Source organism: Dendrobates tinctorius, unplaced genomic scaffold (assembly GCF_039654945.1).
Source record: "Dendrobates tinctorius isolate UK_male_01 unplaced genomic scaffold, ASM3965494v1 ptg000158l, whole genome shotgun sequence".
In the NCBI taxonomy this organism is placed as follows: Eukaryota; Metazoa; Chordata; class Amphibia; order Anura; family Dendrobatidae; genus Dendrobates; species Dendrobates tinctorius.
In genome coordinates, this window is record NW_027361825.1 from 22,533,381 (window position 1) to 22,549,617 (window position 16,237).

Below are 16,237 nucleotides of genomic sequence, written 5' to 3' on the forward strand. Positions count from 1 at the left end.
TAGTAAAAGTAAGGCTGGGTTCACACGTAGCTTTTTTTCGCGTTTTCGCGGCGATTTTAAACGCGTGATTTTGCCACGAAAACGCAAAAAAACAGCATCCCAGGCAATCCTATGGGATTCCGCAATGCTGTGCTAATGCTGCGGATTTTCCCGCGGCGGAATCGCATCGCGGTAAAATACGCAGCATGCTCATTAATTTTGCGGCATCGCGGCGATTCCACCCACATAGGAATGCATTGTTCTGCTTACTTTCTGCATGTGGTTGTGCACACCATGCGAAAAGTAAGCAGAACATTTGCGGATGGTACCCATGGTCCGGAGGAGAGGAGACTGTCCTCCAGGCTCTGGGTACCATAATCATGGAAAAAATAGAATTAAAATAAAAAATATTGTTATTCTCACCTTCCGGCGTCCCACGCAGCCTTCCTGCCTCTCTCCACGCTCCCGGCTTCTTCCAATCCCAGTAATCCTTTGCGAAAATGACGGCGATGACGTCCCGGTCTCGTGGTCATTCGTGATGACGTTGTGGGAGCGCGACGTCTCGCGGTCATTCGCGCAAAGGATTACTGGGACCGGAAGAAGCCGGGAGCGTGGAGAGAGGCGGGAAGGCTGCGCGGGACGCCGGAAGGAGAGAATAACAATATTTTTTATTTTAATTCTATTTTTTACATCCTATCTTTTACTACTGATGCTGCATAGGCAGCCTTAATAGTAAAAAGTTGGTCACACTTGTCAAACACTATGTTTGACGAGTGTGACCAACCTGTTAATCAGTTCTCCGAGCGATGCTCCAGATCACTTGGAAAACGCTAGCATTCTGCAAGCTAATTACGCTTGCAAATCGCTAGTTTTTCTGTGGGAAAATCGCGGGAATTTAAAATGCGATTTTCTCGCGGAATGGAATTCCGGAATTCTCGCGGTAACCTCCGCGGGAATTCCGCTACGTGTGAACTTAGCCTAAGACCAATTTATAAAACCATCCCTTGAGAGGGGATGTCACCCTTATATTGAGCATAGAAGGGCTTCATTATAAATTGTAGATGAAAAAGGGCTAATACGTTATTCCAACCCTTTGTGCTACGACCCCCCGCTGTGAGGTAGCCACCTCCTATGGAGTGGTCAGTGTGGACTGTGTGTATAGAGTATATAACAGGCTTGCATAGTGATAGTCTTCCTGTTTTCAAAAGAACTACATAATAGAAGCAACAAGGCACTCTTCAAATAAATGGTAGTAGGTGCACAAGTAGGGTCTCCAGCCCACGTAATATTATGAAAAAACTTGGCACTCAAATGGCAAAATGACTTAGATTCTTTGTTTTATTTGCATCCAAATTGTATGTTATGTTAAACGTTTTCGATCCAACAACGGATCTTCATCAGAACTTCTCTGAATTGAATATGATATAAGGAGAGGTAATGCGCTGGTGTAACGATCTATGTCACTTATTTTATATGGCGCTGATTCCTCTAGCCATTAGAATCCTGTGGTGTGACCGCTGAAGTGGAGGACGTCAGTGAAACCGCGGTGTGCCCGCTGAAGTGAACATAACATACAATTTGGATGCAAATAAAACAAAGGATCTAATCCACTTTGCCATTCAAAAGAACTACAAGCAGACTTTTTGGAGCCAGATACCAGTTACAAATATTGAGGGTTTTGTGACAGGCGTAGATCCTGTAGCTATTGGAAACATATTTTCTGCATCGTGGCCCAGGTCAAATGCAATGCATATACTTGCATTGCGATGTGGCCTACCGATCAGTCCCAAATTAATATTGTACACGTGAACAAAGTTGGATATGCCTTGTCTCCTATCGATGGAAATCTAAAATCATTATATGAAATATGGCATTAATTTCTCCTACCTGGGACCTACAGGAGGCAAATATCCTCAAGATCGTGAATGTCATAATTTTTGGGACCTGAGCCACATCCCATCTACAAGCCCCTAACTGAAGTCACCAAGAAGAGTAGTAGCATATCCTAAAAGCAGATTCTGAATTATTACCATAGTTCAGTGCTGGAACATACAGCTCGCTGTCTGACTGCACCATTTTCCAATCAGAGTGCTCCCCTCCTCAAAGATCTGCGCCATTTCTGTGACATCAGGTCTAGTAATTTTCTTTTGTTTACGTCTTTTTATTTTTATATGATTGTATATACTGTATTTTCTTGTCCCCTTTGTAATATCTTTTGTATTTTTTTGTAAACACTTTTTTTATAGCTTTGTTTCTCTTGCCCTATAAGCCCTGAAGCATCGTGAGGCCATAAGTTACCAGAAATTATGTCCAATCCGCCTGTATAAAGTATTGGTGGAGGCAGCTAGTTTTTTCTGTGGTTATCGCGGAGTTTGGCGGTTACCGTACTGAAATATATGTATACCCGTGTGCTTGAATCGGATGTGTATATACTGTACGTTCACAGTGAAAGTGCCCAACAACCAGCCTAGTAGTGAAAGCAGCCGTTGCCTTGTCCATCAATCGTCAGTCAATTGTGTAATTGTCCTGACGATATTGGTGGCAGCAGTGGAATATCTGCGTGATCCCCCGGCTGACACTACTCTCCTCCGATACTGAAATGGACTACACAAACATTTTACTAACCAGTCTTCATTCTCAATGCTTGGCCATGTAATTTTGAGAGAATTACCAACCATATCCTCAACAATCGATACAACACTTTAATATGTCAAAAGTGTTTTAAAAATATAGCTTAACATAAAGAAAGAAGTAAAATAATATGGCGCATAGTTCAATAAGGAAAGATTTACTGAAAATTTTTTTGGGAAAATGGGGGTGCGTCTTATAGTCAGAATATACCTACAAGTAGTGTGGCGGCAGCAGGAGTCGGGCGATTCTGCGGCGGTCCGATGCTGCGGGGTGATAATCACACTCCCATCCCAAGCTGGTGCGGCAGGATTCGGTGGTGCGCAGTGGTGCGGGGGTACCGTCGACATTTTGTGAAAGCCTGGAGCCTCTGCACTTTCATTGCTGTGATGGGTGACTTCCGCGAAATTGGCTGCCGGAAGCGGCGCGTGCGCAGATTAGGATTTCGGCAACGAGATCTCGGTGCCGAGATCTCAATCTGCGCATGCGCCAACCCGGCGGCCATTTTCCCGGAGGCCACCACATTGCGGCAGTGGGGATGTGCGGGGCTCCGGGCTTTCATAAAATGTCAGCGGAGCCCTGCACCACTGAGCACCGACGAACCTGCTGCACCAGCCTGGGATAGGATTTTCCGGAAAGGCCACCGCTTCACAGCAAGGGATGTGCGGGAGCTCCGGGCTTTCAGAAAATGTCGGCAGCGGCCACCGCACCATGACCACCGCAGATCCTGTCATATCAGTCTGGAATGGGAGTCATATCATCGCAAGACCACCGAACACCCTCTGTGACCACGCTCCACCAGCGCTACTGATTTCCCCCGGTAAGCTGAATTAGGACTCTAAGCCAGACCCCCATTTGACACATTAATTTTTTTCCCCCTATTTTCCTTCTGAAAATTTGGGGTGCGTCTTATGGTCTTGTGCGTCTTATAGTCCGAAAAATACGGTACTTATTAAAACAAGATTTCTGGAAAAAAATGATATATTGAGTTATGCCTAGTGGAGGCCATTATGGTTCTGCATTACTTATAGGGTGGGGCGTACACATTAGGTTATTGTCAGCTGAACTCATCAATTTTGGTGTATAAGGGCCTTCAGACTCTTCTCCAGTGGCAGATGTTGGCGAGAGAACGATTGAGCAGATCAATTTCAATACACACAATAATCTCTATCCCCATTCAGGACAAAGGCAAGTCTGAAGACAGAATAATAGGCAGATATGGACATTATACACCCACCATGCTAGGACAGATTTATCCGGCTTTGGTTTCTTCCCATTTTGAGAGCTGATTTCCAAACTGGCCAGATCCATTCCCAGCAGTTCTGCGATTCTCTCACGGCCATAGATGTCTCCATATTTGTCCAGTACCTGGAAGATTAGAAGAGTTTAGTAAGCATGAGACTAACATAGAGACAAGCAGCGACTATGTTGATGCATCTCAGGTAGATATGAGTGAATTATATTACTCTGAAGTCTTTAACTGCCCTGAAAAAGAGTGTATAATAATCTGACTCTCCTATCTATCAATTAAATTGGTATTATTGTCTTTTCCTCACACACTAACCATCTTCACTGTTGTGCTGTCACACACTCTCTGTGCAGTTTCATTGGTGTTTTATAACTTTTTCTCCCTATTTCTATTTCTAGGCTGTGAGGTGCTCTCAGTTTTCAGAATCAGCCCAAAATAGCTATGGCATTCCCTACCTCAGCTTTTATACAGGCTACCATAGCCCGTCTTAATTGGTTGTGCTATACAATGTGATGAGAAAGCTGCAAAGCCAGTCCAGGCAACGGTGTCCTTCTCGGGCTGATGCAATCTTTTTGCAATGTGTAGTGTCTTCACTTTGGTTGAGCAAATTCCTAAACATTTTACACAAATTTGATTAGCTCGTCTCTAATTTCAAGCTATTACCTTTCGCTTTACAAACTTGTCCCAGTAATTGCTTGGAAATGATCTGTAGAAGATACATAAGATGAGAAAAGGGGTCAGCAAACTTCAGGATTTGTTCAGTCTATTTGTGAAAACTTGATTCCCTTTTCTCCAACTTTGGGAACTTACGGAGTATTTAGGACCAGACGATCCCACTGCCCTTTTATGTCATCGTCCTCTGGCTGCTCTGTGATATAAACACCATCAAATTCTAGTTTACGGGCCAATTCTTTCTCTCGTTTGAAAATGACCAGTGGTATCTAATGAACAGAAATGCCATAGTTCAGGAACCAAGTGTATATCATCTAGTCTACTGCCGAGTATAAAACTTAGACTGCTATGGTCTTTTGAGACAGAAACCTCACCTTTAGACAGTTGTAGCCAATGATACACAGGAAGGCGATGAGTGAGTGGACTACAGAAAACAAATACAATGTCGGCTGCATATATCCTGTACTTTCCTCCAAGAAGAAATATACCACACTATCTTCTTCATCCTCCTCCTCTCCGCTTCCCTCATCCAGTATGCCTAGATCTTCTTCTAAGCCAGAACCTTCAAAATCATCTTCACCTTGTGGGGAATCAGATACCTGCAGACGGCAATGTTGCAGATGACCAAATCTTTCGAAATTTGAATTCACAAGGTTGGACTAATTTTTCCCTCAAATTTTCATTCATAGCAACTCAAATTGCCATGAATTGCAAATCTGCAAAGCCTTCAATTACCCTTAAAAGCTGAAAAGACGTGTAACACTCTGAGGTCCCATAGGACTGTGTTGAACCCCTTTTCAAGCTCTTTAACACAGACACAGCCTTAGTAATCTCAAATAGACCTCACTATGGAAACGGATAGTAACCTCAAGTAACGAAAAGCATATTTAATAACACAGCAAACTTACTAACTTTAAATGTTTTTTAAAAGTAATTTGTGAGCAGATAGATTGTTCTGTGCAGAATATTGAATTAAACTCATGGTGTTGCTGTCAGAGGTAACATTATTCTGCTGTGACAGATTATTAACCCCATCCCAACCGTAGACGTACTGAGTATGTCCTGGTTGGGAAGTGCTTACTGACCTTGAACGTATTGAGGCTGTGCACTCGTGATCGCCGCTGGGTGTCAGCTGATTTTAACAGCTGACATCTGGCACTCAGTGCCAGGGACAGTGCCCGCACTGATCCCAGCACTTTAACCCCCTAAATTCTGCAATCGCTAGGGAACCCAGCATTTAGAAGGCAGGCAGAGACAGGGATCCCCCTCTGCCCTGCAACAGCCATCATTGAGGGGGCCTGATTGTTGCCATGGTGACTCAATGTTGCCATGACGACATCCGGTTTACCAGGATTTAGCAAGTTAAGTAGATCATGTGCAGTGCATGATCTACTAACTAACTTGGGTCAGTGAAGCACTGACAGTTATAAATGATCAGACTGAAGAAAGTGAAAGTCCGATAGTGGGGCTAAGTAAAAAAGTAAAAAAATAAAGAAATAATTTTATAAAAGTGGGAAAGTAATAATAATAAATATATTGCACTGAAAAAATTGTAATTGTATGTAAAATGGTGACCCTATCAAATTAATCAAAAGAAAAAAAATAGTAAATCAAATGCCACTTTGTCACCCTCTCAGTTAGATAAAAATTAGAAAATAAAAAATATTTTTTCCACTCAGGCAGCACTCCAGTTCAAGGAAAAATTGTGGGCTTTAATCCAGCAACAAGTGGTGCAACGTTTCGACCTCACAACACGGTCTTTGTCAAGCACAGTGACAAAGACCGTGCTGTGAGGTTGAAACGTTGCACCACTTGTTGCTGGATTAAAGCCCACAATTTTTCCTTGAACTGGAGTGCTGCCTGATTTTTTTCCATTTATATTTTGCGTTGGACAACCGCATTCCTCAGGAAGTATTGCACCTAAAATCTGCTCACGTTTGTGCTGCTGTCTGTCTTTTCTATTTATCTATAGATTTATCTATCTATCTATCTATCTATCTATCTAGCTGTAGATCTATCTATAGATCTATCTATCTATCTAAAGATCTGTCTATCTATCTATCTATCTATCTATAGATCTGTCTACTTCATTCCATCTATCTATCTATAGATCTGACTATCTATCTGTCTATCTCATTCCATCTATCTATCTATCGATCTGTCTATCTATCTGCCTATTTCATTCCATCTATCTATCTAGCTATAGATCTGTCTATCTATCTGTCTATCTCATTCCATCTATCTATCTATCTATCTATCTATCTATCTATCTATCTATCTCATTCCTTCAATCTATCTATCTATCTGGATGCTGTGTGTTTGACGCTGCGGCTGTACACAGTGTCAAACACGCAACGTTTCCTGACCGTGGAAACATACCCTTAAAGGGAAGGTGCCATCCAAAAATTTTTTTTTTTCAGCAATTGAAAAAATGTAAAGAATTAATGTTTACATTTTCTTAAAAAATATTATCATTTGTTTTTAATTTTGTAAAATATGAAAAATAATTTTAAAAAGTTTGGCATTTCCACTTGTTAATACTAGGGGGAGCAGCTACTGAAATTTGGCACAAAAACCTAGTGTACAAATTACAAAAATGAAAATGATTTGATGCAAAAGTTTGGGCACCCCATGCAGATTGATTTGTGTGCTCAGATAACTTTGACCAAGTTTTCAGCCCTTAATTAGCCTGTTAGGGTTATGGCTTGTTTACTATCATTGTTAGGAAAGGCCAGGTGATGCAAATTTCCCAGTTTTATAATAACCCAGCCTCCTCTAACCATGTGCCAAAAACAGCAGCAATGGATTTTTCTAAGCAGCTGCCTAGCACTCTGAAAATGGTGGAGGCCCACAAAGCAGGAAAAGGCTATGAGAAAATGGAAAGGCTTTTTCAAGTTGCCCTTTTCTCAGTTCGAAATGTAATTAAGAAATAGTAGTTACCAGGAACAGTGAAGGTCAAGATAAGGTCTGGAAGACCAAGCAGAATTTCAGTAAGAACTGCTTGTGGGATTGCTAGAGAGGAAAATCAGAACCCCGCTTGACTTCAAAAGACCTTCAGAAAGATTTAGCAGACTCTGAAGTTGTGATACATTGTACTATGGTTCAGAGACACCTGCACAAATATGTCCTTCATGGAAGAGTCATCGTAAGAAAACCTCTCCTGCATCCTCACTTTACATCTCAGCCTCAGAAGTAAGCAAAAGAACATCTAAACAAGCCTGATGCAATTTGGAAACAAGTCCTGTGGAATGATGATTTTAAAATAGAACTGTCAGGAACACCGCACTGCACATGCTCACTGAGCCAGTGCGCGCGTCCTGAGTACAAAGACTGTGCACAAAGATACCTGCGGAGCGGGGTCTCAGTGGTGACGATGCATGCTCCAAGCTCACAGGACCTGAAGCACGTGACTGCTGGGGGCGTGGCCTCAGCTCCACAGAGTCAGGAGCTGCAGGCAAACTCCTAGAAAGGTAACTACAGGGCAATTTTACCAAGGGGCATAGACAGAGACAGAAACCAGATCAAGCCGGGTCAAAGCACAAGATAGCAATACAGTACCAAAGGGTTAGACAGAATGGATAGTCAGGACGTAGCAATAAATCAGAAAACCAGAACGGGCAATAGACGGTACAATAAGGACAAACTGTAACGGAGTAACGATAGCCAAGCCAGGAGGTCAGAACCAGAAAAGAGAATAGTACCAAAACAAGAGATGGAGTGCAGAGTGAGGGAATGGACCGGGTCATACACGGGAAGCAAACAAGCAAAGCAGAATACACGCACACCAGGGGTCAGACACACCAGAACAACAGTATAGCTGACAGAGAACCCTGGTAAAGAGTGAGTATAAATACCCCTCCCAGATCCAGAAAGAGGCCACGAACACTTAACCCTGTGAGTGCAGGGCAAGAACCCTGTTCAAACCATGACAAGAACTCTTTAGCCACAATGATCAAAGGTATGTGTTGAGAAAAAAGGGCACAGAATTTCAGAAAAAGAATATCTCGCTAACCATTAAGCATGGGGGTGGATCAATCATGCTTTGGGGTTGTGTCGCAGAAAATGGCACGGGGAACATTTCATGGGTAGAAGAAGGAAGGGATTCAATGAAATTTCAACAAATTCTTGATGCAAACATGATGACTTTACAAGGTAATTACGAAATATTATATTACGTCACTAATGCGAACTTGCCTTGTAGAACAGCAGGATAAAATTGATAGCAAAGGCCAAAAACAACGCCAAGAACCGAAGGTTGTAGAAATTTCTAGACAGATAATTCTGGAAAAGATGAAAATATTATGGGCTGATAAGCAGAAATTAATTAGACATTGTCAGGAAGCTGTTACCAAGGTGAATAAATGACAAGGGACAGCTTAAAAATCAATTTTGCAATTGTTAAAGGGAATCTGTCACCCCTTTTTAGAGATATCATATAATGATATCTTTCAATTCTGTGTCACATAAGGATTCTCTTAGTGCTCTTGCTTCCCCCTGACCCCGCACCTTTCATGCATAAATACCTTTTTTATATCGGTTCAGATGTATGTAAATTGCCATGGTCTGGTCCGATGGGCGGGGCTTATTCACCTGCTCCCCCCCTTCCTGTCTTGCTCTACACATTTCTTCTTTCTTCTTCCTGCGTTCACATATTGTTTCAGCGCTTGCACATTGCAAAGGCCTCCGGAGCTTGCGCAGTATGCTTTGCCAAACTGTGGGCAAAGCATATAATCGTTACTGCGCATGCATCAGTATTTTTCTCTGCGTCTATGACCCGGAAGTCCGGCACGGTGGCAATTTACATACATCTGAACCGATATAAAAAAGGTATTTATGCATGAAAGGTGCGGGGTCAGGGGGAAGCAAAATGTGACGCACAATTGAATGATATCATTATATGATATCTCAAAAAAGGGGTGACAGATTCCCTTTAAAGAGAATGTGTCATCAGAAAGTGTTATTGTTTAAATAAAGTTTTTTAGGTTATACAGTATCATCAGTTATACAGGATCTACCATTTATAATAAATGATGTCACAGCTCACCTCCTCTCCCTCTTGTACATTGATAACATCTTTATGTATAGTAGATACACACGGTCAAAATTGTTGGTACCCCTCGTTTAATGACCATGTTACCAAACAGCACAGTGAGTATCGGTAGCCCTCTATACATGCCCACTCACTGATTCCAAGATTGTAGACACCTGTGATGCTAATTAATGGACACCACTTGATTTAACATGTCCCTTTTCTCACATTATTTTCAGCGTACCATCATTTCTGTCCAGGCCTATTTCATGAGTTTTATTTTTTTAAAAATTCTGTGGAAGCATGGTTGAAAAGCAATGTCTGACTTTCATTTGTTCAGTTTCATAGATTTTTTATTTATTATTACTTTTGTCATATTCAAGATATTTATGTCACCATTGTGGGTTTTTCTGTCATTAAACGAGAAGTACCAACAATTTTGACCACGTGTGTAACAGGATCCACTATTCACATTAGGTGATATCACAACTCACCCCCCCCCCCCTCCTAAATTCACAATGACCTTAGTCGTGATGAAAACAACCATTAAATTAAATACTTTAAAAAAATTCAGTATGGTTTGGGTTAGTCTATTGCTGTTAATGTTCATATGCCCCTCAAGAAGTAGGAGTCTAATATTAAGCCTAGCGACAAGTATGATAATTGCAAGATTTTTTTTAAACATGCTGTTAATAATTATATGGAAAAAATTAAAATTATGGAAATGTAACACAAAATTATTTAAAAAAAAATTGTAATTTTCTGATGAAACATTACCTTGAATTCAGTAAATTAGTACAAAAGTGATTTGGGTGCCATTATTAGAAACTATAACATGAAATGGGTAATTAATCCAGCAATATATTCTGAGTGCCATGTTAGAAGGAACAGTCACTAACCAAGAATTTTATTCTCTGGATCTCCAACTCATTCCAGAACTCAAATCCTCCTTCTGAAGCTTCACCTCTCTTTTCCTTAGGTGGTGCCTTCTTTGGTGTAGTAATGACCTCTGGTTCTTCAGGTTCCTCTGGGGCAGGAGCTGCTGCTTCTTCTACAACTTCACCTTTCTCTCCATTCTCTGAGCTGTTAGTAGCCAATGGAAATATAAAGCATGCAAGTATGTGTTGGAGCAAATCAAAAAGATGATAAAATCTCCGGACTCGGATACTTACTCTGCTTTCTCCTCTTCTGGTTCTGGCTCTGGCTCTGGTACAGGTTCTTCTTCGACTGGCTGTTGTTCTGGGGCACCATCCAAATGGATGGGTGATTCTTCCGACTAGAAGTAGTAGTATTGGTTAATGTTATTGCGGAAGTCGTTAAACCATTGAACACTTGGACCAAATTGATTGAGTAATTTTACTTACGTCAAACTTCCTCCTCAAAATGGGAGATCCTTCAGGCGTCGGTGGTTCAACTGGTGTTGTGTCTCCCATATCGCCTAAACCACCAGGAGCATCTGGAGCACTGGCTCTATAGTGTCCACCATCCTTTTTGAGATCAAGTCCAAACATTTCTCCACCTTCCTCTTGTACTTCTTCTTTGCCAGCATCCACAAAGTCCGCTGCATCTCCAGACTCAGGTAAGTCATCACTGATCACTGCAGGAAGTCCATCTCCATGGACTTCATCTTGAGTAGGATCTGGCATACTGGCCAGAATTTCAGTTACAGTTAGTTTCTGAGCACCTTCTACAAGACTACCTCCAAACAATGTGTGCCATATTAATAAGAATATGCCCTTGCAGACACTGTAGATGAAATGAAGCGTTCCAATTAATAAAGTCCACAGGAATGAGATAATGGCCATCACTATTTCCTTTATTGTCATCTTCTTGACCTTGTAAAAAAAAGATAAATAACCTTGTAAACCAAACAATAAATTCTGAATTTCTATGATCTATATATTCTAAAACTTCCTCACAATAGAAGGACTTTTTTTTTTTTTTACTAGGTCACTTTTTTAACTTTCCTGCATGACTGAGTCACAATCAGCAGAGTCATCTAAGTAATTAGAAGGCAGGTGATTGATTTATGACATGTCTAGGGTACAGCTGATTATAATAGGGACAGTATATATTTTAAACATAGATAAGGCTGGGTATGTAGCTCCTGGTGTCAAGAGAAGGACTATATGAGGCTTTTACATACGGAACAGTATAAACATGCTATATTGCCAAAAGTACTTACTTTTCGATACTGTCTTCTAAGATTCTTGTAGGTAAACATTTTGAAGAAATTTATCACATTGTTCATAAACTCTCCAAAAGCTGAAGTAGCTTCAGGCGGATCAGACCCATTCTCTGTTTCCTCACCTTCACCAGATCCTCCTCCACCATCATCGTCATCATCTTCAACCTTGTCTTCTTCTGGCTCTGAGATTTGTGAAGCAATCTGCATTTCAAAAATTGTGTCTTCGCAGAAGTTGACAAAGAGCTCCATTTTCTCTGACTCTCCTCCTTCATTGACCACATCAAAGATAAATTGCCGCTTAGACTCTTTAACCTGCGGCATTTCCCATTGGGTTTTATTGGTCTCACTAATCTCGAAGTAGATACGCTCTATTTTTTTGCCTGCTCCCATAATCTCAATTTTGCCAAGATATGGCTTGAAGTAGTTGATAATGCAATCAGCCAGCTCCAAAAAGTTCTGCAACCTAGTGTCATGAGGAACATGCTCTGACAGGTTAGTTAGCAATACTGCCACATTGAAACCAATATCCTTAGCAGGTTCCTGGAAGCGGTCGGCAAATTCTTCAAAGTTGATCATTTCATTTTCATCGGCCTCTGAGCACGAAAGAAGGAACTGGATCTCGGATGTTGTATATTGTTTCTGGCTATCCATTGCTTTTTGGAAATCTTTTTTAGATATTAGACCCCGAGGATCGGTGACATAATCTCTGCAATACATGAACAACTCACATCATTCTTGCCAATATTTCCATTTCTTTTATGGATGCCATAAGGGTAAGTAATATGCCTTTCAGAAGTCCATGCAATAAATGGACGGCTTTTGCCCAACAGAAGGGGGTGGCTATCTGTTTGCGCTCTTAGAATGGTGTTCTGAGCATTGGATCCCCGTGATGCCCATATGTCCTAATAAGGCAGCTGTATAATCCCTTTAATTGTGTTGAATTTTTTTAAATCATCAATACTCTACCTGAAAGCATCAGAAGCTACAATATCCTTGAGCTTCAAAAACATGTCGAAGAACTTGAGTATCATTTCCACATTGCTAGAAGATTCTACCAACATGTCCACCATCTGACGAGCAATTGTTCCATTTACCACATTACCTGAAGGGGATAATATAGATATAATATCTTGGTCCATTTGTCAATTGTAACAAAGTCCTGGAGATTCATCTTTTACTTTCATTTGTCATCCTTCTTATGAATTTTTACTTATAGTGTTTTCTGTAGTCCAAATCTAACATTCAATTTTGAAAACTATCTATTTTTTGGGGATTTCCATCACCAGCAATGTCCGATTTCTATAATAACCAATGCTACTTCACTTTAATAATACATTCAGCATATATTTGTTACCATGTTTAAAACTTTCCCTACATACTTTACCTTCTAGTAGAGAGAGCAGCATGACCACCATGTCTTTTTGAAGGTCAAGTAGTTCCTTCAGAAGTCCAATCTGGCTAGAGTCCTAGTAAATAAAAAAAAACAACTCAAGGAATTCTAGTTCTTTTCAAATTACACGACTCGTGTCACTTATAGATAGATAAAACGTTCATCGTCAAAAACTTTCTAAGTTTCTTCTCTAAAATACAGTAGTACAATGTAGCCTAATCCAGGTCAACGATGTCTACGTGTGACAAAACCGACAATAATTGAGGTTAGATGCAATGACAAGAGTAAGGATTGCTTAAGTAAAGAAATGCTGACCCATGTGATACAAGCAAAAATTTCCCACTTATTCACAAAGCATTTTTGGGGTAGTGCTTGGAAGCAGGCTTTAAAGCACGGTGGAGTTGGTTTAGTCCATCCATGGCCCATTACCTGCCCAATCGAGACTTAGAAACAGTTTGGAGGTCATTAATAGACTAAACTTACTGAGTGATTTGTTGGCTGAAATGATATATAAAATTAATGTATTAGCTTTCCTGGTACACAAGTTAAAAGCAAGGGTCAAATTTTTACAGGGTCAAATTTTTTCATCTTACCTCTGGATAGAAGCGACTCCAAAAATGTTCCTTGTTTGCAATGCAATAAAAACAGGCTGTTTCAGTGCAAGTAGCTAAAATACCCTTATGTATGGGGATATCACCTTCCATCTCTCAATAACTGGGTAGGTATTATAATTGGAGGACTTATAACTGAAGAGTCAGTGCTAATATGGCATTAATAAGTCACCTATTTCATTTGTACTCAAAGATGGAGACCTTGTTTGTTTTTTTGTTTTTTATACGCTAGGTGAAAATCGCTACCGTAAAGGGATTTGTGTATGATTATATTCTATTTTTTTTTTCAAAGAATTTTGTCCATACGTTAGATACCAATTTTTACCACCTAAAAAGCAATTTTCTTAATATAAGCATATTTAGTTTCATTGCAGTCACTTGTGTACATGGGGCCTAAGTGGTAAGGAAAATACTTATACAGGTCAGTTCTAAACTCAATTTGTATTCAGTAAATTAGCATTTCCACCCCCAATACTAAAGAACCTTCATACAATACCTGGTTTCTGATTTATAGGAAAAGAGCTAAGTTGGATAAATAGTTTAGAATACGCCACCATTAGGAACTATGAGTTGCAGGAGGATGAGACGTAATTCACACCAGCAATGGAAAGGTTAAGAACGAAGGGTGGAAAATGCAGTTTAACATGTCCCGACTTTCCCTCCCTCTCCACCCCAGACATTGTACTACAGTTAAAAAAATAAAATGCTGCGTGAAACAGACAGACAAGTGAGGGGAGGAGAAGGAGGGAGAGATGTGGTATCCAGTGGCTATTGATATGAGGGAGCTATGTGTTCCTAGGGTTCTTGACACACATGTGTTAAGTGTTTATATGTGTTTATCTGAGTCTAGCTACATGTTAACTGATCTTCTATGTTCATGCACATGTGAATTAAATAGTGACCTAGTATAACTGGTGGAGTAGCGTAAAGTGAAGGGCATGTACTAGAGTGATTGGGATATATGCCCCGTCATTGAGTTCTAATCCCAAAAACTGATGTGTTGACTATAGTTCTATTCAAGGCATCACAGCTAGTTACATTACTTGGATACGCTCTCTCCTCTTCCTTCGTCCCCCCCTACTACCAACAAAATGTCAAGAGGCGGCAGATCACAAGGAAAGCAATGAGACCACCCCATAGAAAGCGGGCTTGGCCCACACAGTTCTAAACTGTCACACGGCTGCTGGCAAAACAAGGGGGAAATATGAGTACAATAGGGATGACTAGAGGGAGAGACAGAAGATTAGAGACTAAAGAGAGAAAGGTAGAGATTTTTAAAAAATCCTGAAGACCAGAAAATAAACATTACTACAAGACAACCCAAAATTAAAAAAAAAAAACATCGTCAATATACCTTACTAGAAGTAATTATGAAATGCCCATAAACAAGCACATGTTAAAGAAAACTTGTCACCAGGTCAAAATAGCCATTTTCTTTCTCTTATTTTTATTTCCAATGCTCCTCTGTGTATTCCATTTTATTTTTTTAATTTACCATATGGCTCCAGAGATATGGACCTTTTTATTTAGAGCAAATTGGTATGGACTTTAGTAAGATGGTGTGGCTCCCAGGGTAATTATCAAGAGGAGCCTAAAGACTTGCCCCATAGGATCCTGTGTGCCATGTCCCTTAATAAATACCATTAAAATTAACACTAAATAGAAAGAAAATATCTGTTGAATTTAAAAAGCCAAAAAAAAGTTTAAAACTTTGTGGTGTAATGTAAATAAAGTAAGAGCAAAAACTGGTCACTTTGCCAGTCACTTTCAGGTTACAATTTTGCAGGTTGATTTAACAAGGACACATATTAGGGATTTATTGGAGGTCTAGTTCGACATACGTTAGTTTGGATAATTATTTAGATTAAATTTTTTTTTATAAAACTGAAGAATATAGCTTTAATGATTTCTATGGTGCCATCTAGATTCCCTAAAATGTGAAAAATTTTGAAGTCGTTTAAACAGAAATGCCAAGTCAATATTGTTAGAAAGTTTTCAATTAACCAATTATTTCTGAGAATACACCTTACATATCTGGAACCGAGGTACAAGTGACAAGTGATAAACAGCAGGGTCAACAAAATGGCCATCTCAACAATCCACAAAAAAAGCTAAACTATTAAAATGGCAGATGGGAGTTCTACAGTCTACTTTTCTGAAATGACACAAACACCAACTACTGGCCAAGAAGTTCAAGGCTTATTACACCCAATTTTTTTTATCTCAACGATCCATCCTAGAGAAGAATAGTCAGAAGGATTGACAGGAACGTATATTATAAGCAAAGATGAGTGGCTGAACACAGTAAGGACATACAGAGACAAAAGTGTGAATGGCCGACAGACACGGAATGGGCTAGGGTGCACGTCTAGCTGAGACAATTTAAGGAAATGCAGCCGTGCCACAGAGAAAAATTCTTACGCCATTTCGAAGTCCTCCGTTTTGGGGCATCTGTTACATATTAGAATAAAAGTATTATTCATAATAATTG

At 40.2% G+C, this 16,237-nt stretch overlaps 1 protein-coding gene across 1 annotated transcript in view; it reads right to left on the reverse strand.

Moving 5' to 3' along the window:
- Nucleotides 1-16,237, reverse strand: part of RYR1 (ryanodine receptor 1) — a 212,965-nt gene that overhangs the window by 7,164 nt on the left and 189,564 nt on the right. Inside the window, exons 87-97 of the mRNA XM_073549100.1 lie at nt 13,130-13,211; nt 12,712-12,847; nt 11,743-12,451; nt 10,922-11,392; nt 10,730-10,833; nt 10,457-10,640; nt 8,723-8,809; nt 4,903-5,127; nt 4,667-4,797; nt 4,520-4,562; nt 3,845-3,975 (exon numbers count right to left, since the gene is read on the reverse strand). Of these exons, the coding sequence (XP_073405201.1) occupies nt 3,845-3,975; nt 4,520-4,562; nt 4,667-4,797; nt 4,903-5,127; nt 8,723-8,809; nt 10,457-10,640; nt 10,730-10,833; nt 10,922-11,392; nt 11,743-12,451; nt 12,712-12,847; nt 13,130-13,211 (2,303 nt within the window). The remainder of the gene's footprint in view (nt 1-3,844; nt 3,976-4,519; nt 4,563-4,666; nt 4,798-4,902; nt 5,128-8,722; nt 8,810-10,456; nt 10,641-10,729; nt 10,834-10,921; nt 11,393-11,742; nt 12,452-12,711; nt 12,848-13,129; nt 13,212-16,237) is intronic.